This window comes from Diabrotica undecimpunctata, chromosome 10, assembly GCF_040954645.1.
Source record: "Diabrotica undecimpunctata isolate CICGRU chromosome 10, icDiaUnde3, whole genome shotgun sequence".
In the NCBI taxonomy this organism is placed as follows: domain Eukaryota; kingdom Metazoa; phylum Arthropoda; class Insecta; order Coleoptera; family Chrysomelidae; genus Diabrotica; species Diabrotica undecimpunctata.
Window position 1 is genome coordinate 5,438,234 of NC_092812.1, and position 27,425 is coordinate 5,465,658.

General features: G+C 31.0%; 1 protein-coding gene across 2 annotated transcripts in view; it reads left to right on the top strand.

Moving 5' to 3' along the window:
- The window catches only part of LOC140451851 (putative receptor-type tyrosine-protein phosphatase mosPTP-1), an 850,513-nt gene that overhangs the window by 812,139 nt on the left and 10,949 nt on the right, over window positions 1-27,425 (top strand). For both annotated transcript variants that reach the window (XM_072545757.1, XM_072545758.1), the window contains exon 3: window positions 9,160-9,283. In XM_072545757.1, the coding sequence (XP_072401858.1) occupies window positions 9,160-9,283 (124 nt within the window). The remainder of the gene's footprint in view (window positions 1-9,159; window positions 9,284-27,425) is intronic.

Below are 27,425 nucleotides of genomic sequence, written 5' to 3' on the forward strand. Positions count from 1 at the left end.
CCTTCAATAAATACCAAATTCCGATTTTATATGTTTGTTATTTAAAAAATATAAATGATGTATTCTCCATATGTTACTGACTTACCAATACTGGTATTTTCCTTTTAATAACTTCCTCTTTCAATATGGGTAACCAGATCCTACTACATTCTGCCGAGGAATTCGCGACGCAATTGGTCTCATTTAGCATAATTAGAGCCGCTTCTTTGATTTTTCTCTTTTTACCATCAGTTTCTTTTAGGACTATATTTGAATCATTCCATTGAACCCTATGTTCATTATCCCATGCATGTTTACATATTTGAGATCTATCAAATTCTCTATTTTTAATATAGGATTGATGTTCACTTATTCTAACATTTAATGGCCTTGATGTTTCACCTAAATAAAACTGATCGCATTCACAAGGTATTTTATAAATGCAATTCTTTGTCCTTTCTTGTTCATTGTTAGGTTTGGTTTTGGACAAAATAGATCTCAACGTGTTTGTTGTTTTGAATGTTGTTGAAATGTTGAATTTATTTCCTATCCTTTTAAGCTTTTCCGATAATCCTTTTATGTATGGTATTGTTATTTTCCTCGTATTATTCCTTGTATATGCTGTAGGATCTCGTTCTAAGTTGTTTTGTTCTATTCGATCGATTGTTGAAAATTCCTTATTTATAAACGATAAAGGATAATCATTTTTTAATAAAACAGTTGTTAACAAATGTTTCTCCTCCAAGAACGAATTTTCGTTAGAACAAGTTAAAAAAAACAAACAAGTATTCTAACATCAAGGCCATTAAATGTTAGAATAAGTGAACATCAATCCTATATTAAAAATAGAGAATTTGATAGATCTCAAATATGTAAACATGCATGGGATAATGAACATAGGGTTCAATGGAATGATTCAAATATAGTCCTAAAAGAAACTGATGGTAAAAGAGAAAAATCAAAGAAGCGGCTCTAATTATGCTAAATGAGACCAATTGCGTCGCGAATTCCTCGGCAGAATGTAGTAGGATCTGGTTACCCATATTGAAAGAGGAAGTTATTAAAAGGAAAATACCAGTATTGGTAAGTCAGTAACATATGGAGAATACATCATTTATATTTTTTAAATAACAAACATATAAAATCGGAATTTGGTATTTATTGAAGGTAAACTAAATGCAAGATCAAATACTTACCATGTCGGGATAGTATTATGAGGTTTTTTCCTGGTTTTTCCCTCATAATTTACTATGGAATCACTAACGGGAGAATTTTACTGTCATCATGGCATGTATTTGTCTTTTTAAAGACGAATTACATGTTATGATTTTTTCTGACGGATATTCTCACGTTAAAGTTGATTTCATGTAATCGAATGAACTATCTTATAAGTAAAGTCGTCCCAGGAACGCAACTCAACAATATTGGCAATATCATTTTAAAGTCGTCTACTTTAAAATGTATAATGTATGTCTGAATTGTCAATATAGATGAGTCAGATAAAATTAAATTATTAGAAGAATTTTTCACTAAGTAACCAAAAAAAATTTGTTTAATATACTAATGTTTGTATTTTGAGAACGATTTCCGAAGTGGAAATTGAAACGTCAATAAATGTATTTTAACCTTTAATTGTGGCTTATTCCCATTTAAATATTAATTAATTTAAAATGCCACAAGAAAATAGCTTCAGAACAATTGATATTGTATGTAAATATACAAAAATAGCGTAGTATCTCAGGTCCACGCGGCCTCTCGATAGTTTACTCTCGTCATTTTCATTAGGTATGTTATGTTAGAGATAACGTTATATCCGACACTAACTCTCTCTACCTCGCGTGTGTTGTAAGGACAGAAATTGGATTAAGAAGAATTGAACTGGACGTCATCCACGTGCAGCCCGGATGCCAAACGTTGTGAATAATCCAAAGACTGTTTTTAGCTGATCAAGGGAAAGTTCACTGTGGTTGGCTATATATTATAGTTTAAAAAACTTAACACTTTAGCTGTAATTGGTATATTTATAAAATTACTAAGATAATGAAAATATCAAAAATTATTACAATTTTCTTCAGAAAGTTTTCCGTCTTATCAGACCCATCATCAATAAAAACCTTAAGATAGAAAGTATAACCACTTTAATCCTAGATTACTGGACATTCGTAAATTTTGCGATCCGCATACTTCTTTAAGTATTTTCGGCTACTTACGGTCACCGCTCGGCCTTGGACCGCTCGTTACCTTCTAATTTAGTCGTTAGCTAGATAGTGTTGTGTGCAGTTGTACCATTTAAAATTTCTACAAAATAGTTTTTACACCTGCGTCGTCAATTTTACGAAGCTCCGGTATCTACAATAGTTTTATTAGTAGATGTATATTTTTTTGGCTATTTCCATCGTATTAGAATAAATTCCATAGAGGTAAGTTGTTAGCTCATTATTTTTTTTTGTATTCAATATAAATTTTGGAATACTATTTTATTTGGGAATACAGCCAAAATTTTAGTTTGAAATTAATTTATTTGACGTTTCAACTACCACTTTAGAAATCGATTTTTGTAATCGGTATTTTGATAACGATTTCCGAAGTGGAAGTCGAAACGTCAAATAAATTAATTCCAACCTAACATTGTGGCTTGATTCCCAAATAAAAGAGTAAATTACAAACGATGCCCCAAGGAAGTAGCTTCAGAACAATATATTTTGGATTTCAGTAAAACGGATTCCAACAAGCCACTGACAGAAAAATAACTGGAAGAAGAAGCTGCGCGTATTATGAATGGTGAAGACTTTGAGTCAGATTCCTTCGAAGACAGTGGCAGCGACTGGGAAGGGATAATCTGGAGACAGAATCTTCACAGTCGGATAATGAAACTGTAGAAGATTTAATTGTATCTCCCTGTTCTAATGAACCGACAGGGCAAGATGTCATTTCGGATATTGAAAAAGTTTCTACGACGATATCTTGAAAATCAAAGTATGTATTGGTCCCAACAAAAAAAAGTTTTAAGGGTAAGAATGGTCATAAGTGGTCGACCGAAGTTCCCCATAAATTAAAAAGGACAGCTGCAAGGAATCTTATTCACTTCGTATCAAGTCCCAGAGGTACCGCTAAAAACTGTAATACTTTTAATGAACGCTTCTTACTTTTCTTTCCAAATACGCTACTTGAAATTATTTTGCTACATACAAATGCAGAAATTGTAAGACAAGCTAAGAAACATAAAAATCATGAAAATGTGTCTCAAATATTAATTGAAAAGTTAAGAGCCTCATTTGCAATTCTTGTCCTTTCTGCCACAAAAAAAAATAACCATTTATCTTCAAAATATATGTTTAACACCTCCATTTCAGCAACGTTTTACAGAGCGTGTAGGAGTTGTAATCGCTTTACATTTCTACTAAATCATATAAGATTTGACGAAATGAAAACAATGCAAGAGCGACAAGTAAATGATCCTTTCACTCATATCCGCGAAATATGGGATATTTTCATTGAAATATCCCACACTTTATATACTCCATCATCATATCTTACAATTGATAAGCAACTTCTAGGATTCCAGAGAAGATGCCCTTTCAGGATGTACATCCCCAATAAACCTTCGAAGTACGGGATTAAGATTGTTATGTTATGTGACTTCTCCAGTAAATATATGTTGGATGCAAGACCCTATTTGGGAAAGAACACTAATATAGTTCATCCCAAACCCTTCTTTCAGTGCGTCACAGTTGATCGAATTCTCTCTAACACATTAAGTTAGAAGTGACAGAAAAAAACGTGAGTCTGTGATTATTATACATAGAACTTAGAAAATTATATATCGTTCACGGGTATTTGCATATTAAAGCGGATTCTACTTACGGATATATAATTGGTTGGAGTTTAGAATGCGCTAAATAAATATCCAATCAATGATGCGCATACATATAATTTGACGCAGATGGTCTCGATAGTGACAGTACTTTGACAATGTCAACTGATAAAATGATAATTGTCATTACAGGTTAGTATTTTCAGACATTTTACAGTGAAAATTTAATTTTTGTATTTAATGTCATAAAAATATTTTAAATATGCCGAGATATACCGAGAATGAACAAAGACTAATATTAAAATTATTAAATTATTTCCAATTAGAAAAAGAGGCTGGGACAACTTTATTATCAGTTTCTGCCGTTCGTGAAGTAAGTTTTAAATTATTCTAAAAAATATTCATATTAGTAGTTTAAATACTATACATTTTAGCCATAGTGTTTGTAATAAATAATAATAAATACATAAATAAATCTTAGCTAATTAAGCACTTTCCTTGGAATGTATAGAATAGGAATTATGACAAACTGCCGTTCCAATATAATGCGCAATAAAAATTTTTATACAGGACGGGACCTCTAATATGTAAATTAAAAAAAAAATTGAATTTTTAAGTTTTTACTCCACATTTTCAAAACATAACCTTTTCACATTTAGCCGATTACGATCCTTCAACTGTCAGATTTAACTAAAATGTCATGCAATAATTCTCGACATTCTTAAAATCCTATATGACGTCAAAATTAGTGACGCACTGAAAGAAGGGTTTGGGACAGACTGTACCAATGGTTTGCCACTAGCAGAGCATTATGTCACAGAACTAACAAAATCTGTCCATGGATTAAATGAAAACGTAACCATGGACAACTGGTTTACGTCAGTGAAACTAGTGGATGAACAACTGTTACAAGAGCCATATAGATTACCAGCATTAGGTAGTCTTCGCAAAAACAACAAATAAATTCCCACAGAGATGTTGGCACTAAAAGATCGAAATGCAAGCTCTTCGATCTTCTGTGTTGATCAGAAGAAAACTTTGTTATCTTACGTCCCTAAAACACAGAAATTGGTTCTACTGCTTCCAACTTTGCACGAAACGGCAGAGCCTGTAATTATAAAAAATTACAATAACACAAAAGCAGGCATAGATACTTTTGACCAAATGTGTTCCAACATGAGCTGTAACAGGAAAACCCAAAGATGGTCGTTGTGTGTATTTTATGATATGGTTAATACAGCCAGTATTAATTCCTATGTCATTTATACATAGAACACATTAAAACGAGGTAAAAAGCCCGTCTTTCGGTACCAGTATATGATTGATTTGAGCCAGTCTCTTACCGAACCAAGGATGAGACAAAGATTCGCAACCGCTACTTTGCGTCGAAATATTCGTCACGATATAGCTCACATTTTAAAGATACCTGCTGCAGAAGAAGTTCCCATATATCAAGAAAGAAAAAGAAAAATTTGCTTTTATTGTCCAAGCCAAAAAACGGCGAATGACAACTACATATTGCAAAGTAAGGAAGCATGCGATATGCGGTGAGCATCGTGGAAACATTTGCACCGAGTGTTTAAAACATTAACCAATTCTATTTTTTTTTTTGTTAAAATCTGTCATTATAGTGATAAAAACTCTCCTGTTTAGATATTGAATATACGTTTGGTAATTACAAGGCATTTTTTATAGCTAGTAAAATTTACGATAGTCCGGTAATCACGTGCGGCTAAACAAGTCCGGTAATCTAGGGTTAATATAATGAATAAAAAAGGTTAAAATTTTGACTGTTCATCTTAAAAACATGTGTTAATAATAGGTACTTACTTGAGCATTTGCAAGAAGTCACTTTAAAAGATTTAAAAACCTATGAACTACATTTTAAATGCCGTAAAAGTAAAAATTGAGGGATATAATATTGCTAGTGCTTGAGTATCTATCTATAATAGACTGTAGAGTATGCGGTACTAGAGTCAGACAGGATCGCTCCTCATATTTTCGTGTGTATGTGGATTAATGTATCTCCGTGGAAATCGGTCCTATCGTGACGTGCGAGGTGTCATGTGATACTTAGCTTTTAGCGATCATCAGAAGGACCACTCAGCAGATGGATCGACGACACAAAAATAATTACTGGAAACTGCTTAAAAGGGATCGAAAGTAGAGAGGAGTAGGAAAGACTTAGTTTAGCAATTTTTTGGCTCTTGCGAGGGAAAATGCAGTTAGGGTTGTACTCCAGAGATGCATACAACTCTGTCTGTTAATTTTTAAAATTTAATACTCATTTATAGATTAGTATTTACAAATGAAAACATTTTTAATCAAAATTAATAAATAAAAACTTCAATTATTTATGATTATTTTTCTTTTTTCAATTAATGAAATCTACAACAGTAAGTTAATTTTATCTATTAATGAGGAGTGATACGAATTTTTAAGCTGACATCTTCTCCAATGACTCCCTTAAAATATTCCCAAACTCAGTAAATAGACGGTCGAACTAAAATATAAAAATGAAATAGTTACTAACTCAAAGTCTCGGTAAAAGTAAGTTTCTGTATTTCATAATTTTACATTTATTAAACGTAATGTTTATGACAAGTAAATAATAGCAGAGAAGAAGAAGAAGAAGAAATCTATCTATTGTATACATAAAATGTGTCATTTTGTAATACGTTAAAGTAGTTTTTTAAAAAATATTTGTTTCTTGCATTTAAAATGTAAAATACCTATTTGTCGGTCTATTGTTAACATAGGTATTGGTTTTACCCAGTATAAAGTTGTGTTTGTTAACATATTTGTAATCTAATCGATAATATTCATGTAATTGTTTATTGGTTTTGAAGTGCATTTAAGAACAATTTGTGTTTGAACGTAAGATTAACGAAAAAGGTTGTTTGAAAGAAGTTGGGGGTTTTTGGAGTTCCTAGAAAATGTTAAACTACTTACGACTCGGAAATTTAAAGAAGTTGAAATGAAGAAAGAGACATATTTGTTTTGACCAATGAGAAGGAAGGGAAGTTATTGATGGAAGGGGGTGTTAAGCCCAGAGAGTTTTTGGAATGAGAGAAAATGACAGTGAGTGTAGAGACAGCGGTGAAGAGTGAATTCCCACTGGAAAATAAAAATTGTTCCAAGGTATTCAGATATACCTCTATATTTCTTTTTAACAATATTCTTTGTTGCGAGGACTTCTGTTTCATCGACGCATAAAGACTCTAGTGTATTTTGACAGGAACTTTTACATAAACAATTTTGTAATATTTATGCCTTTTTATATTTAATTACCCTTTTCATAGATTGTTTGTTTTGTGCAATTTGTGCTGTCATTAAAATCTGTATTTAACTTATATTTCTTTGGTAGAAACATTTTTTTTTAATAAACGGTTATAATTTATTTTTGAATTTTATTTATCCATGAGCTTCCTCTGAGTATTGGTTTTGTATTTCTGTGATTAAATGACATAAAACCCTGAGATTATTTACCAATTTGAGCTAGCCCAAAAAATTTTAAACTAAAAAAAGAGTATGACGGTTAATTAAATTTAAAATATATTCAATGGTGGAATTTCAGGGGTTTGATCGGTCACAAAATATTAAATTTTGTTTTAAACAGAACAAATACTTTACCATTGGCATTGGAGAGCAAATTTAAATGCACTGTAAAATGATGTGCTACCACCCCACTCCTATATAAAATTTTAAGGGTAACATTTACTCTTGTTAGTGGTTTAAAAAGGCTTAAATTATTACATGAAAATCTCCACTGTAAAGACAAAATGCAACTTTTTTTCAGATGTTTTATATTATTTACAGGAATGAAGATATTAATGGTAGGAACTTTTAAGTTATCCTGCATATTTTTTATTGTATACTGACATAGAAATCCGAACACCCAGTTTAAATGATTTTATTTTAATAAAATTTTGTATAAGTACTTAATGAAGCATAATAAGTAAATGATTAAAATTTCAAAATGATTGCATTGCTTTAAAGCCCTTTTACCTTTAATAATGTGTGGATGCACCCCGATGTGTTACGCATTCTCCAACGCGCCTAGGTATGCTTCTGATCAGGTGGTCAATTTGTGGTATCTCATTCCAGGCAACCACCAACTCCTCTCGAAGTGCTTGTAGAGTCTGAGGAGGACGTTGCAAATTGAGCAATCTCCTATCCACCATATCCCACACGTGCTCAATTGGGGATAAGTCGGGAGATCTTGGTGGCCATGCTAACAATGTGACATCATTATGTTGAAAGAAGTTTATTGTGACTCTTGCAACATGTGGTCGGGCATTATCTTGTTGGAAAGTTGGATTTGTTAGGGTGTCAAGATAGGGTAAAAGGTGGGGTTCTAGAACTTCTTGGATATAACGCTGCACGTTCATGTTACTTCTGATGAAGATTAAAGGTGACCTGGAACCCCAAGCTATAGCACCCCAAACCATAACTCCAACAGTGTGATGAACATTTCTTTCAACAAAAAACTGTGGATTCCTCCTTTCACCACATCGCTTTCTAACCCTCGCTCGATCATCGTGCATGCCTAAATAAAATCGACACTCGTCACTAAAGACAATACTGTTCCATTTCTGATTCCAGAGTGACCGTTCCCTCACTGAAGGCGATTACGGCGGTGTTCTGGAGTTAAAGGGAGAACCCAGTTTGGTCGGTATGAAAACAGGCCAAAACTTCTCATTCGTCGGTGCCAATAGGTCTTCCGTGTTCTATAAACCATTCATTTGCAATTAGGCTGGTAGTGGAGAAACGGTCTCTGAAGGCCAATAATCTTAGGCGGCGATCTTCACGGTCTGTTGTTCTTAGACGGCGTCCAGTGCCCCTTGCTCTTTGCGTACGGCCTTCTTGAAGCCATGCCTGACAACACCTAACTACGGTGTCTACACTTCTTTGCACTTTAACTGCAACTTCCAGAAAAGAAAGTCCAGCTTCCCGAAGTCCCATTATACGGCCCCTATCAAACTCACTAAGTTGACAAAATAGTACAGGTCTCCGTACTTTAGGCATTGTAACCAATCGTTAAGAATGTCAAGAACCACAATCCGCCAAATTTGGATGTAAACTGCCGCTGAAATATTCATTTTTAGATTGTTAGTGAATTTAAAAAAAAAGTATAAACACAGGAATATCCAACTGATAAGGCTAAAAACTTTATCACTTATTTTTTTAGTAAGATAAATAAATTACACCAAATCTTATTGAAATAAAATCATTTCAACTGGGTGTTCGGATTTCTATGTCACTTAGTATATCATATAACAGGTTGTATCGAATGAGAAAGTATCTTCTTTTTTCTTATTTAGTATACCTTATTTATAGTTAAGTGTATATTTACTTCCTTTCAGATATATCTGAACCTCCCGGACGAGTACTCGTAACGGGCTTTACCTCCCGTACTGCAAACCTGACATGGTATCCACCCCGTGATGAACATTTCAGCCCCGTCATCTACTACGTAGTTCACCAAAGGTAAGGTTAATTTTTGTACTAAATCATATTAACGACAAAATTAGAAATACTTCGACTAATATCAGGTTAGTTTAGAAAGTTAGCTAGGCAAGCTAAATAAAAATATAAAATAAGAAGTTTAAATATTTTTATCACAAAATTTTAATAATTTTAATCTTTTAAAATAGTTTTTCAAACTAAGGGTTCTTTTTTTATGAACAAAATCGCATCAGCCAAATTGGCTATTAGCGAAACAATGATAGCGAAACATAATTTGTATTACATTTATAATGTTAGTTTAGATTGCATTTAAAACGGTAATTGAGGTTAAGGAATTTTTTATGTTTGAAATATTGTACGGTAGACCTAAAATATCACTTAATTTGTTTGGTATATTGTACAACATGCGCTTTGGCGTTAATGCTGGACATTTCTCTAATATATGTGTTTGGTTCTTAATTTTTCATCACAGTTGTGACATCTTGGTTCTTGTTTGTTGAAGAACACGTAGCTATTAGTTAATCGCGTATGACCCAGTCGGAGTCGCGTTAATATTACCTGGTCTCTCCGACTTGTTGGTAATGTGGGCCAGGGTTTTATCGATTTTTTAACATCGCGTAGCTTGGCCGATGACACTTTCCACTTTTCTTCCCACATATATCGCATTTTAAATTTAACCGCCGCTTTCACGTCCGCACTCCTAAATGTTTCCGTACACTCCGCACTATCACTACCTGCAGCTTCTTTTGCAGCATAGTCTGCCTCTTCATTTCCTGGAATTTCAATATAAGATGGTATCCAGAATAATATAATATTTTGTCCATTCAGTTGAGCGGTACGGACTTCTTCTTTTATCTTGATGACTCAAGGATTAGTTGGGTAGACATATTCGATTGACTGTACGTAATTTACAGAGACTTTGAGTATAATATAATTGGTATTATTGGATGTGTTGACAGCGAGGGTGGCCTGGTATAGAGCATATAGTTCAGCAGAGTAAATGGAGTACTCTGAAGGGCGTTTGTATTTATTTGTCGATGTTGGGGTTATGATTGCAGCACCAGTACCTTCATTTGATTTAGATGCTCTTTGTATAATATATGTGTATAATCCTTGTAGTTGTGAAGCATATCGTTGAAGGCGGATTTAATTAACTGTGAGTTTGTTGAATGTTTGTCGAAAGAAATGAGGCGGATTAGGCACTGAGGGTTCTTTATATGTCATAAAGTAATTAAGGACGATTGGGAGGAAAACCATTCTGGGAAAGTGTAGTTTAATTGATTTAAATAGCTTCTAATCCTTGTGTAGAAAGGTTGGGCAGTCCTTGGCTTATTTATGAAGAGACTTGGGAACTTTTCTATAAAAAATTTTTGAATAGTAGGGTTTTTTGAGTTAGACATGATTTTTACGGCGTATGCTACACTTAAATAAAGACTTCTGTCTTCTAACGACGGTTCACCGACTTCACAATAAATACTTTCAATTGGTGTTGTGCGAAGAGCTACAGATATTATACGTAAAGATAGGTTGTGAAGACTGTCAAGTTTTTTCAGCAGTGTCTTAGTGGCTGTAGAGTACATCCATAATTTAATTTTGATCTGATTAATGTTCTGTATAACATTTAAAGTGTTTGGCGATCCGCAACCCATTCTTTATTGGCCAGAGTTTTTAGAAGATTTAATCGCTTGCCACAAGATAAGATCAAATTTGTTATATGAAGTATCCAGCTTAGAGTTTCTTCGAATGTCATGCCCAAGAATTTTATTGACGTTACACATTTTAAGTTCTCATCCCATAGTCATAGGTTGGGGGTGTTTGTGACATTTTTCTTAGAAAACAGGATGAAATGAGTTTTTTCAGTGGAAAAACAGAAACCTATTTTTTGTGACCAGAGTTCTAAGTGTTTTATAAAGTTCTGTGTGTGACAAAATATATTTTGTATATTATAACCTTTGCAAAAACTACAAGATCATCCACGTAAACGCGTTCCTTTATAGGCGATTTTCGATTTTTGAGAATATCATTGATTGCCACTATAAAGAGCGAAGGACTTATAACCGAGCCTTGAGGAATGCTATTTTCTGGATACATTTTATTTTGATGTTTTGTTGTTTGTCTCAACTCTGAAAGCTCTATTTTGAAGGAAGTTTTTAATAAAAAAGAGACATTGACCTTGGATGTTCCAAGTATGTAATTCTTTATTATATAATCATGTCAGGCTGTATCATCGAAAGCTCTTGATATGTCAAAAAAACCGCTAGACATTTATTCCTTAATGCGAATGCTTCAGAAATATCACTTTCCAAGTCTATTATATTATCTTTGGTTGACCTTTGCTCTTTAAAACCATTTTGTTCTAAAGTAATTAAAGCTTATCTCTCCAGGTACCATCTTAGTCTATTATTAAAATTTTTTCTAGTAACTTACACATGGCGCATGTTAGAGATATCAGTCAGTTTGGCTCGGAACTTGATCTTACCGTAACTTAGAATTGTAGAGTTAGAATATTAAAAAACTTTGCTAGTAACATAGTGGTGTTTTTTGTTACTATGTGCAAAAAAGTTTTTTTAAGGTTTGAAATGTATGGTAGCTTTGAACTTAACACGCAAAGGTATACCCAAGGTTAATCGAAAAACCCAATGTAACTACATTTAAAAGGAGGTAATTCTTTGAATTGTCGGCAATAACTAAATTTTTGATTTTTAGAAAGTTTAAAAGTGAGGTTCTGTTTTAGCTAGAACGCAAGCGCTGACAAATTCAGTAGTTCTTATGAATCTTTATGTCGTTAAGGTTCATTGGTAAAAAACGAATGAAATTAAATCCCAGTATAGGGAAATATTATTTTGATTTTCTTTATTTAATTATATTCTATTGTTCATGCATTATTATATCTTATTGAGATGTATCTAAGAAAAGCAAGGGAAAGTTATCTTTTTTAGTTAATGAAAATTAATTATAAAGGTAGGTTAGTTGTTAATGGATATATCAGTCAAATTAGTTATCTGTGATGTTGTATTGTTCTTGGTGTCTGATTTAAGTAAGAAGTGGTATATATCGCTTAGATTCTTAATGTCACTCTTAACATTAATGGGGAAATCGTTAAGGAAAATATAAGACATTTCGATGAACTCTCTTTTAGATTTATTGTTCTCACGGTGGAGAATTGTAGTTTCCTATATATATTCCTAATTCCTATATATATATATATATATATATATATATATATATATATATATATATATATATATATATATATATATATATAGGAATCTTGTAACAAAAAAATCCTTTAGTTGGTGTTATCGTAATTAATTATTATGGATTCAGGTATTCAGGCAAGCGGTGGTGTGATAAAAATTTGTCCTCTAAAACTATAAACGTGGCTGAATTCCAGCCAACTGGCACTTATTTTGAAAATTGACATAGGAGACATGATTTTAAGGCCCAATTTTTCAATTTCTTGAGTTAGTAAATCATGCGGAATGGTGAAACAAACGTTAGACAGAATTAGTCTTTCTGCTGGCGTGACTAGTTTGCGTGCTTGGACTTGTTGGTTATTAATTTCTATAAACCCTCCATAATTATTCATAACATGTTCAACTATGGTTTTGTTTGCAAGGTACATACACAGTCTGTTGTTAGAAAGCCGTGAGAAAAATAGAATATTTTTGGGCTCGATCAACATTCCTAGTGGGTAATCTTGAGGTTTTAGGTTTTCAATGGCTGGGAAGACAGTAGCTTGATCTTTGGTAGGGATTTGTTGTTCAATCACAGCAGACAAATAAGTTTTAGTATTGTTTTCCTTTTGAGAGCTTCTGTAGTCAAAAGTCCCGTCAGTTGGATTTAACATCTTTTCTTTATAAATTAAAATTAATTTAGACCTAAAATACGGACCTGTTTTAGAACAGGCAATTTTATCATGTCGTTATAGATAACGAATAAACTTGTTTAGAGTTTTTATGTTAAGCCGACTTATGATAAATACAAAAATTCCTGTAAAATGAGTCTGTTTAATAATTTTAAAGAGTACTTACAGAATGGAAGAGAACGCACTCTTATGCACTTATATTAAAGAAATAAAAATTTGAATCAATAAGTACTATCCAAACAACTGTTTTTGTTTGGAGCTGACAAATTTGCACTAATTAATAACAGTCAGGACCGAACTCGATTAAGAGTTCTGTTTATGTAGCGTATGACACAAATAACGGAAAATACTATAAATTACAAACATTACATGAAAACGAACTTATTACAAATAACGTTAAAGTACATTGTCTTAACGTTTTTGTCGCGACTGCGTATTCCGTTTATTGCTTAAGCTGTTGCATTAGGGAAGTCACTCTATAATCGAGTATATTTTGAAGAGGTTATTCAGAAGTAACGTATTGTATAGTTCGTGTTTCATGGCCAAAGTTACAAGTTGGAGACTAAATATTAGCCCACTTTACTGGTACGTCAAATATTCTGCCGCATCCAGTAGGAATTCTATTTAATATTACTCTTATCCTACAATCAAGTGGGATTATTCCTGGTAGGACAGGCAGTCATTGGAGTGGAGTGCATCTTAACGATACGGTTTTTATGCACATAAAACTGTAAAGTTTGTTATAGAATCTTCAATCATTGAAGGTATCTTCAACATTCTTTTAAGATTACACATTTCTTCTGCTTTAATTTGATTCATGCTTGATGCTTTTAGGGTCCACACTTCTACTCCATACAGAAGTATAGACACAACATAGCATTTAATTATTCTTGGTCTTAGTTTAAAACTGAGATGGTAATTGCAAAGATGGTTTCAGAAAAATGGTTTTATTCATTGCTACTTCGCATTTTATTTTTATGTCTGGATCTAGTTGGTCCATTATAACAGTTGTAATAATAATAAGTATGTAATAATTCCTAATTTTTAATTTGGCATCTATTTAATTGAAACTCTGCGTCTGAATGTGGGTTAGGGCTAAAGACTAACAATTTGGTATTGTTTGAGTTTATTTTATTAATGTTAATAAGAATGATTTTGTTTTTATTGTTATTACAGAGGTAACTCTTTCTTTTAAATATGCTTCTTATTTCTTTTACTTTTATTGCACAATAAATAAATTTTGCCTGCGTATCACATTCTCTATTTTCCTTTGGCTTATTTTACACCTCTTTTAATTCTCCGCTGTAGATGTATATATTTCATTTTATTCGACATGGTTCTATAAATTTCTAGATACATTTTCTCTTTTATGTTCAAAGTTAAGTTAGACATATGGTCAAACATTGGTTTTTGGATTTTGTCGTTGGAGTCGTTTTAAACTTCCGTAAGTCGTCTAGGACTTCATCATAGAACTTTTCTACTTCATGCTCATTATTTTCTATCTAAAGTTCATAGATTTAAAGTATATTATACTTAAATGACCAAGTATAAATTTGGAGTAATATTGTTCTATCCAAAACTGGTATGAAGTTATTTATATACTTATTTAGTTCTGATGCTAAGAATATACCTGCCCCATTTTTGTGATACGTATCTTTTATGTTGCTACCGGAATACTATAATACAGTACCATGCTTTTTACAAGTTCTTAAATCTGGCTATCTCAATTTTTATTCTTTTTATTTTCTGAATTGCGTTGTTTGGTTTTCAAGCAGCAAATAGACTCTTGACATTTCTAGTGCAAATTTTCAAATTAGATTGTCGATTTGTTCGATTCCTTCACGGGATTTTCGCATGTTAACGATCTGAGGGGCCTCATGGTATAAAAAATATTTTTCTCTCCTGCCACAAATCTTGGCCCCCACTTTCCATAATTATTAACAGCTTACAATTGAACTGTTAATTCGATGGTAATTGTCCTGGGGTTCTGTATGAGTCTTTGATGTACTGTATTGTAACCTCGGAAACCTTTTTTGGATGGTGCTAGAAAGGTCACCAATGGAGACACTGCGGACGGCAGCCAGATGGTTGGTGGAGAGCGAATCGTGGGTTCAAAACTAGCTTTTGGAACCGCGAATGGGTTCAACGGACGAAATAAGTAAAGATAGGACAGGATAAGATATATTAGAAAAGATACAGAAATAAACAAAAAGACAGATGAGTAAAATTACCAAAGATAAAATAAGATAGAAAAAGGGCGCCACTGTACTTTTTGGGGTTAAGGAGAAAATTAAGATACCTTAGGATCGAAAAAAAAATAAGGAAAAATATTTAGGTTCTGAGACCAAATCCAAGGAAAGATATCAACAGTCTATTATTAAATAATTTGGTCACCACAGTACATAAACAAAAAAATTAGGTGGACTCCGTTCACCTACTTACCTACGAAACTTAATCAGCCTGATCTTTCTTCTGGTCGAAGGTATAATAATTATTTAATATAATAAACATGTTATATCAGGAAACTTATTAGGAGTCGAGAAATAAAATTTATTGATAAATCAAACCATATGTTCAACACCACTATGATATAGGCAGCTGAATGTACACACATGTAAAAAAATGCACCATTAATAATTATTAAATGGTGGTATACATATAACAATACATAGTATTATAATTAGGACCCAGAAAGAATAAAAAGATAATATTAATTTTAAACTTAAGTAGCATTACAAATTTTAATATTAAAATTATTATTAAGGATAGGATAGAGATAAAACATGGACACTCGTTTCTCGTCTAGGGACCCATCAAGACATTGCTTTTAAGACAAACTAGATTGGGTCACGGATAAAAGGTAATAACAAATGGGGTAAAACAGAGGTTAGGATTCTAATTACAGTTAAATATTAAGCTTACTTTTGCAAATAAATTCCATCAAACATTCATTCACAACTCTTATATACTAGCCTGATAGTATGATACTATTCAGTATTAAACCATATATTCAACACCACTATGATATAGGCAGCTGAATGTTCACACATGTAAAAAAAATGCACCATTAATTATAATGGTGGTATACATATAACAATACACAGTATTATAATTAGGAAATACCTTTACAAATACAATAATATAATAAAATCATGTACAGTTTAAATAATCAGCGAAAAGGGCCTGATAGTATTTAATAGTATTTAACTAAAGCTGATATAAATCTCTCTTTGCTGTTTATGGGCTTATCTCAAGATAATGGGTTAAAAATGTATAACAGTTATAGCAAATAACAAAATGATTAAATTTAAATCCTAAAGAATACAAAAAGGTTTCAAGAATTCTGTATTATAAAAATTAAACCAACCTGCACTTGATATTAAGATAATTATCTGTCTCGCACTGTTATTTAAAGATTATTTAAGAATTAAATGCTCGCAATTTAGAAGTTCTTAATAGCTGATTGAAAGTTCGTATGAAAATATTAAATGTTCCTTGATTGAATGCTAACTCAGTAGTTAACCTTAACTACAGGAAAAGAAATAGTGGACGGAGATTCGCAAAGATAGTGGAAGATAATATGATTATGATAACTTACGATAAACCTTAATGACTGCTGCACTCTTCACTGAAGCTATTATAATACTTTACTTGTATTAAACACTGAAGTTAATTAAATTAAAGGTAGTTTATACCAATCTTTAATCTAATAGGGTATTAAATTAGGGAACTGAAACATTTAAGTGTATACATACTTAAAGCAAAAATTCACAGAGACGGTAAGATAACACAGATACGGTCATATTAGCAAGCGTCTTTACTCAAAGATCGCCCTGTCGAAAGTGGTCTTCTTTAACTCCAAATTTACCAAACTACCGAAAAAAGGTGGCATACCCCCCACTTAAAAATGACATGCCAGCCGGTATCCATTTCTAAGATAAAAGGTTCGAACGAATATCGAAAATAACGGGACCCTCCTATTTAGGATGTGATGAAAGATAAATCCTTTTGGATTAGGTTGTCTCAGAAAAATATTATAAAATACTTTTTATGACGTTGTTTACCAAAGTTTAAACAGAACCCGCCTGTAACCGAAAAGGACTATTCGAGGATTAATCAAACCGGCGTCTTTTAATAAGTAGATTCTTCTGTAATCTGAGAAGTCGGTACCAAGAAAATTTTCTAATGGTAAACGACCCCACCCGCATAGCTATTTGTCAATACGGCCATGGGCGTCTCAGCAACAGGAGTAAAGGTATTAAAAATATTTAATATTTTAATAATAAAATAAATGTTACAGTATAAGTCTTTGAGGCAGTGGTTGTATATATTATATATTATATAAGCAGTGGTTCCTTGTTGCCTCCTGCACCTTTTATGCAGTTGACTACATTTTTGGTTTATTTTATAATAATATAATAATAATAAGCACTATTACGGTTATTTTACATTGTAGAAATATTATTAGAATTATTAGAAGAGCTGCCATGATTTTGTACTCTAGTATTATTTGTAAATTTACTAGTGTTTGTATTTTTATGAGAACTTTTTGTTTTCACGTTTAAGACATTTATACTAGCGTTATTGTAATTATTGTTGTGAGAAAATTGATAACTATCCTTTTCTGAAGTTTTCATGCTTGCTGCAATTTCTTCTGCTCGATCCAAGTCCTTGTCAAAGAGCTTGTAGCTCTTTGACCGAAAAACAAAAACAAACCAAAAACGTACCAAAAACACACTGATTGCGTATAGCACTTTTCAAGTATGTAGGAAAGTTGCAGTTTATTGCAAGCTTCTGTAGAGAATGTAGGTATTCTTGTATACTTTCACCTTCAGCCTGTCCTTCTGATTGAAACCTAAATATTTCAGCAATTTCAAGTGGTGCGGGGTTGTAAAAACTATCCATGAACCTAATTGTATCATCATATGACTTGTCTTCAGGGACCTCCAGAGTTAGTGTATCACAAAGCGTATCGTATGCTTCCGACTTCATGTAATGTAGTAAATAGGGCAATTTCATTTCCTCAGGAATTTTAAAAACTTCCTATGCGCCTTCCAATCGTTTTACCCACCTGACCATTTTGTGGCTCTCTGGTTAAAAGGTTCAAAGGAAAACTGGAATGTAGAAACTTGTGTAGACATGACTGGATCAGGTAGGCAGGCAGACATAGCTTTAGCAGGTTTAACTATCATTGTAATAGAAGAACTTGTGGATGTAGGTAGAAGCGTTGTAGTCGAGGTAGTGCCTGTAGTATTCGTGATGTTTGACATGCTAATCCTTTATCCTCGTCGCCAACTGTAGTGTATTTCATATTTTAAAGACGTAATTGTAATTAATCACTACAATAACATTGTAATAACGTAATGTAATAATGTAAAAATGTTTTATTTCGGAAAAGGCTACAAACGTGATTTTTTTATCGTGATGTTTATATGAATCCTCGAGTGACAGCAATCCTTCATCGTCATACCAACTTACAATATATATATACAAAACCACAAAATTAGTACAAAATACAAAAAAACAATTATTTTGCATCTTACACTAATTGAGGTTAGTTGTCGTGATGTTTATCAAATGAAATGAGCAACTCATTTGACCCCTACAAATGATGGTGAAAACTATCCAAAATTGTTTTTAAAAAGAAAACGTTCTTTAACAAATACATATTTAAAACACTTTAAAACACATACATGAACACTTAAATAAAATTATGTTAAAAGAATTACAGAACATGTCATAAAATAAAATTTAGGTTATAAACATTCTTATCAGAAACAAAAGAATTGGTTGTGAATTCGTTACTGCCAACTTAAAACGATAGAACGTTAGATCTTAATGATAACAATGTAAAGGTAATAGTATACCTGATAGACGCTGAACTTCTTGAAACAGAAAAGGTAAAAAGACTTATTTTAGAAGAAGTAGGAGAGGTATTGTATATCTCATATATAATGAAACTTATATTGTTGATGATGAATTGTCTGTATTAGTAGATTCGTGTTTATCCAAAGTTATCAATAATGAATATAAGTTGCTTAAATTATTGGTATCTGTCTTTTTGTTAATAGTTTCTTTTTCTTGAAAAATGAAAGCCATCTCGAGAAACAATCTTTTAAATAATTGCTCTCCGTGGATAGGATTTTTACATTTGGAAAATCGAAAGAGTGTCCTGTTGTGTTAGCATGTGTGGCTAGAGAACATCTATCAGGGTGTAACCTAATGTCACTCTTGTGAAGAGTCAAGCGGCTAGAAACTTTTTGGGAGGTGTGACCTATATAAGAACCTTCACAGCCCAAACAATTAAGTTTGTAGACAACATCACTTTTATCTAAGATTGGTACTTTATCTTTCAATGACTTGTATAAAGATCCCACAACTAGAGTGCTTTTATAAGCAATTTTTACATTTGGTAGGTATTGAGCAAAAATTCTGGTCAATTTGGAGAGACGTCCTTAATAAATAGAAGTGATACAAAAGATATATTGGGAATATTGTTAGTCAGTGAGTGGGAATCAGAGCTTACTTTCATAGCACCTGTATTTTGGGAAGGGTTTATTTGTGTGTTGAGTATAACAGAGGATGTGTTAAAGATGATTTTCCTAAATAAGGATTCGGGGTAAGAATTATCTAGGAACAACTGTAAAAGGATGTTGAGATTCTTCTTTCTAAAAACAGGGTCAGCTAGTTTACAAACTCATGTGGTCATTTGTTTGACTAGATTAATTTTCATGCTTGACTTGTGGTAAGAGTGGTAGTTGAGATATCTTCCAGAGTTACACTTTTTTCTATACCAATCAATTGTAATGATGTTATTCAGTTCTCTAATAAACATTGTGTCGAGAAAAGGAACAGATTGGTTTTGATCCTCTTTTTCAGAGTAAATTGAATGTGGGAGTCGTAGCTATTGAAAATGTCTAAGAGCTTAAATTCTAGACCTTGTGGGCACGACATAATAATGTCATCAACATACTTTTTAATAAAAGGAACATTGAAAGGAACAACCTGAAGAATAATATCCAACAGATCATCCATTACATATGTAGCTAGAATTGGAGAGATACTGGCTCCCATAGGAGTGCCAAAGGTTTATTTATAATATTTGTTCTTGAAAGAGAAGCAAGTGGAATTAAACAAGAATCTCAATTTTGTTTATTGTAGCACACTGATGATGCAAATAAAGATTTGCGAAAGCTTGGTTTACTAAAAAGAGTACTTCTTTGTCCTATCTTCCGCTGCACACCCAAATATTTGAGTTTTGTATTCTATTTGATCAGCGTTGATGACAAGCGTTTTTCAGTATATATATATATATATATATATATATATATATATATATATATATATATATATATATATATATATATATATATATATATATATATATATATATATATATATATATATATATATTGAAAAAGTTGTATTTTATTAATTTTATTTTTATTTATAATAAATGTTGTAATTTTTAAAATCTGTGGTTCGTTGTTTAATTTAATATATACCTCAGCTAGCTCAATTATGTGTTCTAAGCAATCTGTCACTGTGTGACGTCGACTCTGTAGTCTCCTGGTAGAGTTCAAAAAGAAATTAAACCAAAATTTACTTTAGACCTTTGATAAATTAACCCAAATGAAGCACGTTATTTATTAATATTGAACAAATTTAATATAAACAATAAAATTCGTCTGCAACTTGGGTTGCCTTTAAAAATTTACAAAATAGGAATCGTATAAATCTTAATGTGGTTTAGAGTCGTGACAATAAAATTTTATTACAAAATGTGGAGACTCTATACAAGTACCTAAAAACTAAATAAATATTGCAACTTTATAAAGTGTTTAAATGAACTATAAAGAAAAGAAAATGAACACTTTATTCCGCTGACTTTTAACTTGCATTCAAATATAATCAAAATTTCAAATGATCCCCAAAATTATTATCCAACCTTACTTTAAAACAGTTCTGATTTATTTAAAGAAAACTAACTACTCGCACAATAATTGGTGAAACTGGAATATCAATCCTCTCTTCGGAAGTTAAGGTACGTACTATTCTATTTTTAATTTAATGATCATTAATATTTTCAATTTTTTAAGGCCTATCGCAATTATGTTAATTCATGAATTTTAATTTTCTCAATTTAAATGACATTTCTGTACTCCAATAATAATTTATAAGTTAAATTGTTTCTCTTACTCTCTGGAACAAATTCTGGATATCTCTGCTGTGGAAACTGTGGAAAAACTAAAATTCTCTTTAGACGAGTTAAAAAAAACACTCCCGACCTATTCCACAATTTCAGGACTCTCCTTTCAAAATTTCTTGTCGGCTTCGCCCAAAATCTATCATTCGTTGCTAACAGCAACCAACGTTCTTTTTTCTTTTCGTCTTCTATTTTTTTTTAAACCATAAAACTGTCCTGTTCTGACACATTTGTCAATCCACATTAATTTCTCATAATCACTTTAATCACATCTAATTTGGGAATTTATAAAAAAAAATGTTCAGATATAAAATTTATTCTATTACAATGCTAATATAATTTATTCTTTTCATCTCCACATCATTATAATTTCTTATTTAACAAAACCCCTATTAATTTAGCTCCCACAACTTGCTTGACAGTTTATTTTCTGACGTTTTTTTAAAATTTTTATGTTTAAATATTTTTTAAGAATTCTTCTTTTTTTGTTCTTTTTAAGGTTTAGACGATTCACCTATACACTAGGCAACTATACTATTCAGAAATTATTAACACTATACCAGGTAAGTCAAAATTAATTTATTTAACAATTTACTAATCTTTTTCTCTCTTTTATTTCAGAGTCGAACCCACATTGTGATGTCTTCATAAAATTCATGAACAACAAACTCATATAAAAATCCATTTAAGTTGTATACTTTTTAACATATTGAAATCATTTTAATATATATATTTATATATATATATATATATATATATATATATATATATATATATATATATATATATATGTATATATATCTATATATATATATATATATATATATATATATATATATATATATATATATATATATAGAGTCACAAGTCAAAAAATATCATTTTTCAGGAAAGACAAAGATAGATTTTTTCGATCTTAATTTTGCTGTCAGTTTTAAACGGTAATTACTAAAATTTTCAAATCAAAAACGAAGAATATGGATGAGTGAATGTTTCTAATTGTGTAAAAAGCAAAACCAAAAAAATATGACATTTGATTTAACAAAGAAAAAAAGGTGAAAATTTTGACTTATGTCACTTTTCTTTCAAAATTTTGGTCACTTTTTTTAAAAATTAATGAAAATATTAACTTAAAAAATAAAATTTTATTTATAATAATATGGAAATTATCTTACTAGTATAAAAAATATTATTAAACATATAAAAGAAAATAAACATTTTTTGTCTAACACTTGATAAAATGAAAATACTTGAATATAACAGGTAAATAGTAGGTAATCTACAAAGACTCATAAAATGGCAAATAGCACTTGGGGATACAATTTTTTTTAAATAATGACATCAGCCCTTTTTTCTTTTATTCTGATATCCCTACTTTATTTTTGTAAACCTTTTTCAATTTTGGTTTGATATTTTTTTTTCTTTGATTCAATATCAAAACACTATCAAAATATTCTTGATGGTAAGAGGTTTTATAAAACAATATTCCAGCGAATTCATTTGTGATTTTTAAAACTTTTATATCAGAAATTTTTACGGGTTCGCCATTGGTATTCTTGGAAAAAGAGTTTAAACTCATAATATCAGCTGTTAATTGCTTCAGATTAAAAATGTCTTGATGACAAATTTCATCAACTTTGTATGGTTCTCCAGATTTTGTAGCAGTGCGTACAGGCGTCACATACCGATCAGGGATATAATACAGGTCCTGACCTTTTTGATCTTTTACTCTGAACTTATGTTCTATGCTTTGCAGCTAATCGATATTCAAAATGGCGTATAAGTATGCAGCTATCATTAAACGGTTTTTTTGTTGGCCTGCATAGTTATCAAAAAAATTTTCCTATTTTTCTCTTTTTCTAAACTGTTGAGGTATTTTAGTATACATGAACCTATTTCATTTACTCCTCTTAGAGCCTCTCCGTCATGCCACATGTAACATTGAACATTTTTAGTTTTAATGTTGCAGAGAGTTAGATTATAAACGTTCACTTTGGAAACATAATAGAAGGATGAGAGTTATCCGGACGGGTATGGAAAAACCTGAAGATCATAGACTGCAACCGTATTGTTAGAAGTTTTATCGTTTTTTATACTTGTTTATTTATAATTGATCTGTAGACCCTTTTTCTTCTCTTCCGTAGCGTTATTATAACCAACACATACTTCGCACTGGTCTTTCTTTGGGACAAAGAAAGACATATTAAATTCTTCATTAAAAATATGAGCGTACAACATGTAGTTTCCAAACGGTTAAACCAATTCTGTAAACATATTTCAGTGAATGTAAGAGTTATTCACGAATATAAACATTAAACGAATCAGGAATAATTAATAAATTTAATACAGTATTTTATTTTTTAAATCAACTTATAAGTAGGAATTTGATTATGTCCATCACTAATTATTAAAATGTTTAGTTATTTACAAAAAAAGTAGATGAATATACGAGAAAAAAGTGATTTCTCTAAATATTTCAACAGTGACGATAAATAGTAAATCTATTTTTTCAAGAACAATGTCACATTTGGAAAAAAAAAACAAAAACGTAAAATATATTTTATCAAATATTTCACGAATAATTACATAACTTAAAATATGACTATATTTTATTAAAAATGTAATAAGAAACCTACTCACCTTTTCAAGAAAAACGACACAAATCCAAATGTCTCACTTTTCTGTCGAAACGCCGAAAAATACTAGGACACTTTTTAAAATATAACGGTTTTCTTGATAAAAATCGATACGTTCACTTCGAACGTCAGAGCCCAACTGAAAAGTGTCATTCTTCCGGAATAAAAGTATTCATTTTACCACCAAAGGAATAATCTACCGTCATCTTTCGAAGTTGGTAGTAGATATCTATGTGACATTTTTCCTGGTAAAAGTATTGAATATTTGGAGTCAATTTAACAACATAACTGGAATTATGCATTTTTGAGTTATGTCACTTTTCTTCCGGATGAGCGATATATAGCTTAAGATTTTCAATGGTGTTGATAGGAAGAATCGTCGGTATTGGAAAATCTAATGGGACGAACTGTTTTATTGATATTTTTTATTTCTTACTTCATTCCATTTTTTAATATCTGTTTTCTAAACTAGCGTGTTAAGTATATTTTTTAATTAACTAACTATTTAGCAAACAATTTTACCAAAATGAAGTGCTGAACAAGTTTAATTAATCAAAAAATAAAAACGAGTTTAACAAAGAATATTACCATTACTTGCTTACTTTAATACAGAACTTTCATAAGTACGTTCTGAAATTGTTTGTACAGTTGTTGCTGCTCTCTACGGTATAAAGTTTATTAGAGTTTTACAGCTGCTTAACTAGAATCCCCTTTGGTTATAGAAATGGTTTTAAATACTATTATTTATATTAATAAACAGTCACAACACGTTTACATGGTTCGAGATGTAATATATTGAAATGATTTCAATATGTTAAAAAGGATACAACTTAAATGGATTTTTATATGAGTTTGTTGTTCATGAATTTCATGAAGCCATCACAATGTGGGTTCGACTCTGAAATAAAAGAGAGAAAAAGATTAGTAAATTGTTAAATAAATTAATTTTGACTTACCTGGTATAGTGTTAATAATTTCTAAATAGTATAGTTGCCTAGTGTATAGGTGAATCGTCTAAACCTTAAAAAGAACAAAAAAGAAGAATTCTTAAAAAATATTTAAACATAGAAATTAAAAAAAAAACGTCAGAAAATAAACTGTCAAGCAAGTCTGTGGGATTGACAAATGTGTCAGAACAGGACAGTTTTATGGTTTAAAAAAAATAGAAGACGAAAAGAAAAAGAACGTTGGTTGCTGTTAGCAACGGACAATAGGTTTTTTGGGGAGGCCGACGAGGATTTTTCGACGAAGGGGAGCCCTGAAACTGTGGAATAGGTCGGGAGTTTTTTTTAACTCGTCTAATTAGAATTTTAGTTTTTCCACAGTTTCCACAGCAGAGATATCCAGAATTTGTTCCAGAGAGTAAGAGAAACAATTTGACTTATAAATTATTATTGGAGTACAGAAATGTCATTTAAATTGAGAAAATTAAAATTCATGAATTAATATAATTGCGATAGGCCTCAAAAAAATTGAAAATATTAATGATCATTAAATTAAAAATAGAATAGTACGTACCTTAACTTCCGAAGGGAGGATTGATATTCCAGTTTCACCGATTATTTTGCGAGTAGTTAGTTTTCTTTAAATAAATCAGAACTGTTTTAAAATGAGGTTGGATAATAATTTTGGGGATCAATTGAAATTTTGATTATATTTGAATGCAAGTTAAAAGTCAGCGGAATAAAGTGTTCATTTTCTTTTTCTTTATAGTTCATTTAAACACTTTATAAAGTTGCAATATTTATTTAGTTTTTAGGTACTTGTAGAGAGTCTCCACATTTTGTAATAAATTTTTATTGTCACGACACTAAACCACATTAAGATTTATATGATTCCTATTTTTGTAAATTTTTAAAGGCAACCCAAGTTGCAGACGAATTTTATTGTTTATATTAAATTTGTTCAATATTAATAAATAACGTGCTTCAGTTGGGTTAATTTATCAAAAGTCTAAAGTAAATTTTGGTTTAATTTCTTTTTGAACTCTACCAGGAGACTATAGAGTCGACGTCACACAGTGACAGATTGCTTAGAACACATAATTGAGCTAGCTGAGGTATATATTAAATTAAACAACAAACCACATATTTTAAAAATTACAACATTTATTATAAATAAAAATAAAATTAATAAAATACAACTTTTTCAATATTTTACCTTTGTGCATTTCACTATTTAACAATTTTTTAATATTGTAATATTGAAATATGTGATATATCTTAAACCTTGCTTGAATTTTAAACGTTATTAATTTTTACCGCAAATCGTATTCATATGGAAAGAGTGAACACGTGAACAGCATTCTGCTTTTGTAACATATCAAAATAAATTTTTATACAAATACGAATATATTTTTTTCAAATCCTATATTTTTCACTATCTCCGTTCATTACATGTTGGAACATATAAAATGATTTTTATAAATTCACAATGTACATTTTTCTTCTGATTTCTATTTTATTTTTTACTATCTCCATTAATTTTACATGTTGAACTTTATAAAACGATTTTTCTAAATCCACAAAGTAGGGTAAATCACCCAGTTATTGGCACTTTAAGGAAAAGAGTGGTTTAAACATTAGATTTGCTAATATAGGTAACATCATAGGGGGATATTTTGAATTTTTTTATAATTTACTATTATTACTGAATACAAATTAAATATCATTTTATTATAAATATTGAGGAAAATAATACAAAAATAGGTTATTTTAGACATTATCCATATTTCTTAATTATTGACAGTTATATTCTAGTTATTGGCATGTAGTAATTGACAGTGTACTCAATCACCGGCACCGAGTAATTGGCATAATTTTTATATCAAAATATTGATTGAGCATTAGAAACAAAACTAAAACGTAAGTACTTACTTACAAACAAAGTGTCATTTATTTATATATTTTATAAAAACAAATTTAAAAAAACAATATTCTTTATACAAGTTGTTTAAGACAAGTTTTACAAACAAAATATTCTTTATATCATCCTCATCAGTGGCATTACAGCTCGTTATGAGCCAGTCTTCTTCAGAAGAATCTTCCATTTGTCCCTGTCTCTGGCAACTCTTTTCCATGATTTAACTCCGATGGATTTTAGATCATCCTCTATGTTATCTTGATACCTAAGTTTTGGTCTTCCTCTGGCTCGTCTTTCCACTGGTCCTCTTCGGTCGAAAATTTTTCTGATCTACGCCATAAACCCTGTTCTTGGATTCCTCCATATATTTTCCATATAATTTTTCTCTCGAAACGTTTAAGCAATTCTTGGTCGTTCTGTGTAAGTGACCACGTTTCTGACCCGTAGGTTAACACTGGCCTTATCAGTGTTTGTACTTGTATTGTATTGAGTAATACTTGTTGAGTATTTTCTGAGTAAAGTGCTAAACTTTGTGCTACTTTTTTATTTTGTTCAGGAACTTTTTCCAAAAAAACAACAGGTACATATTCT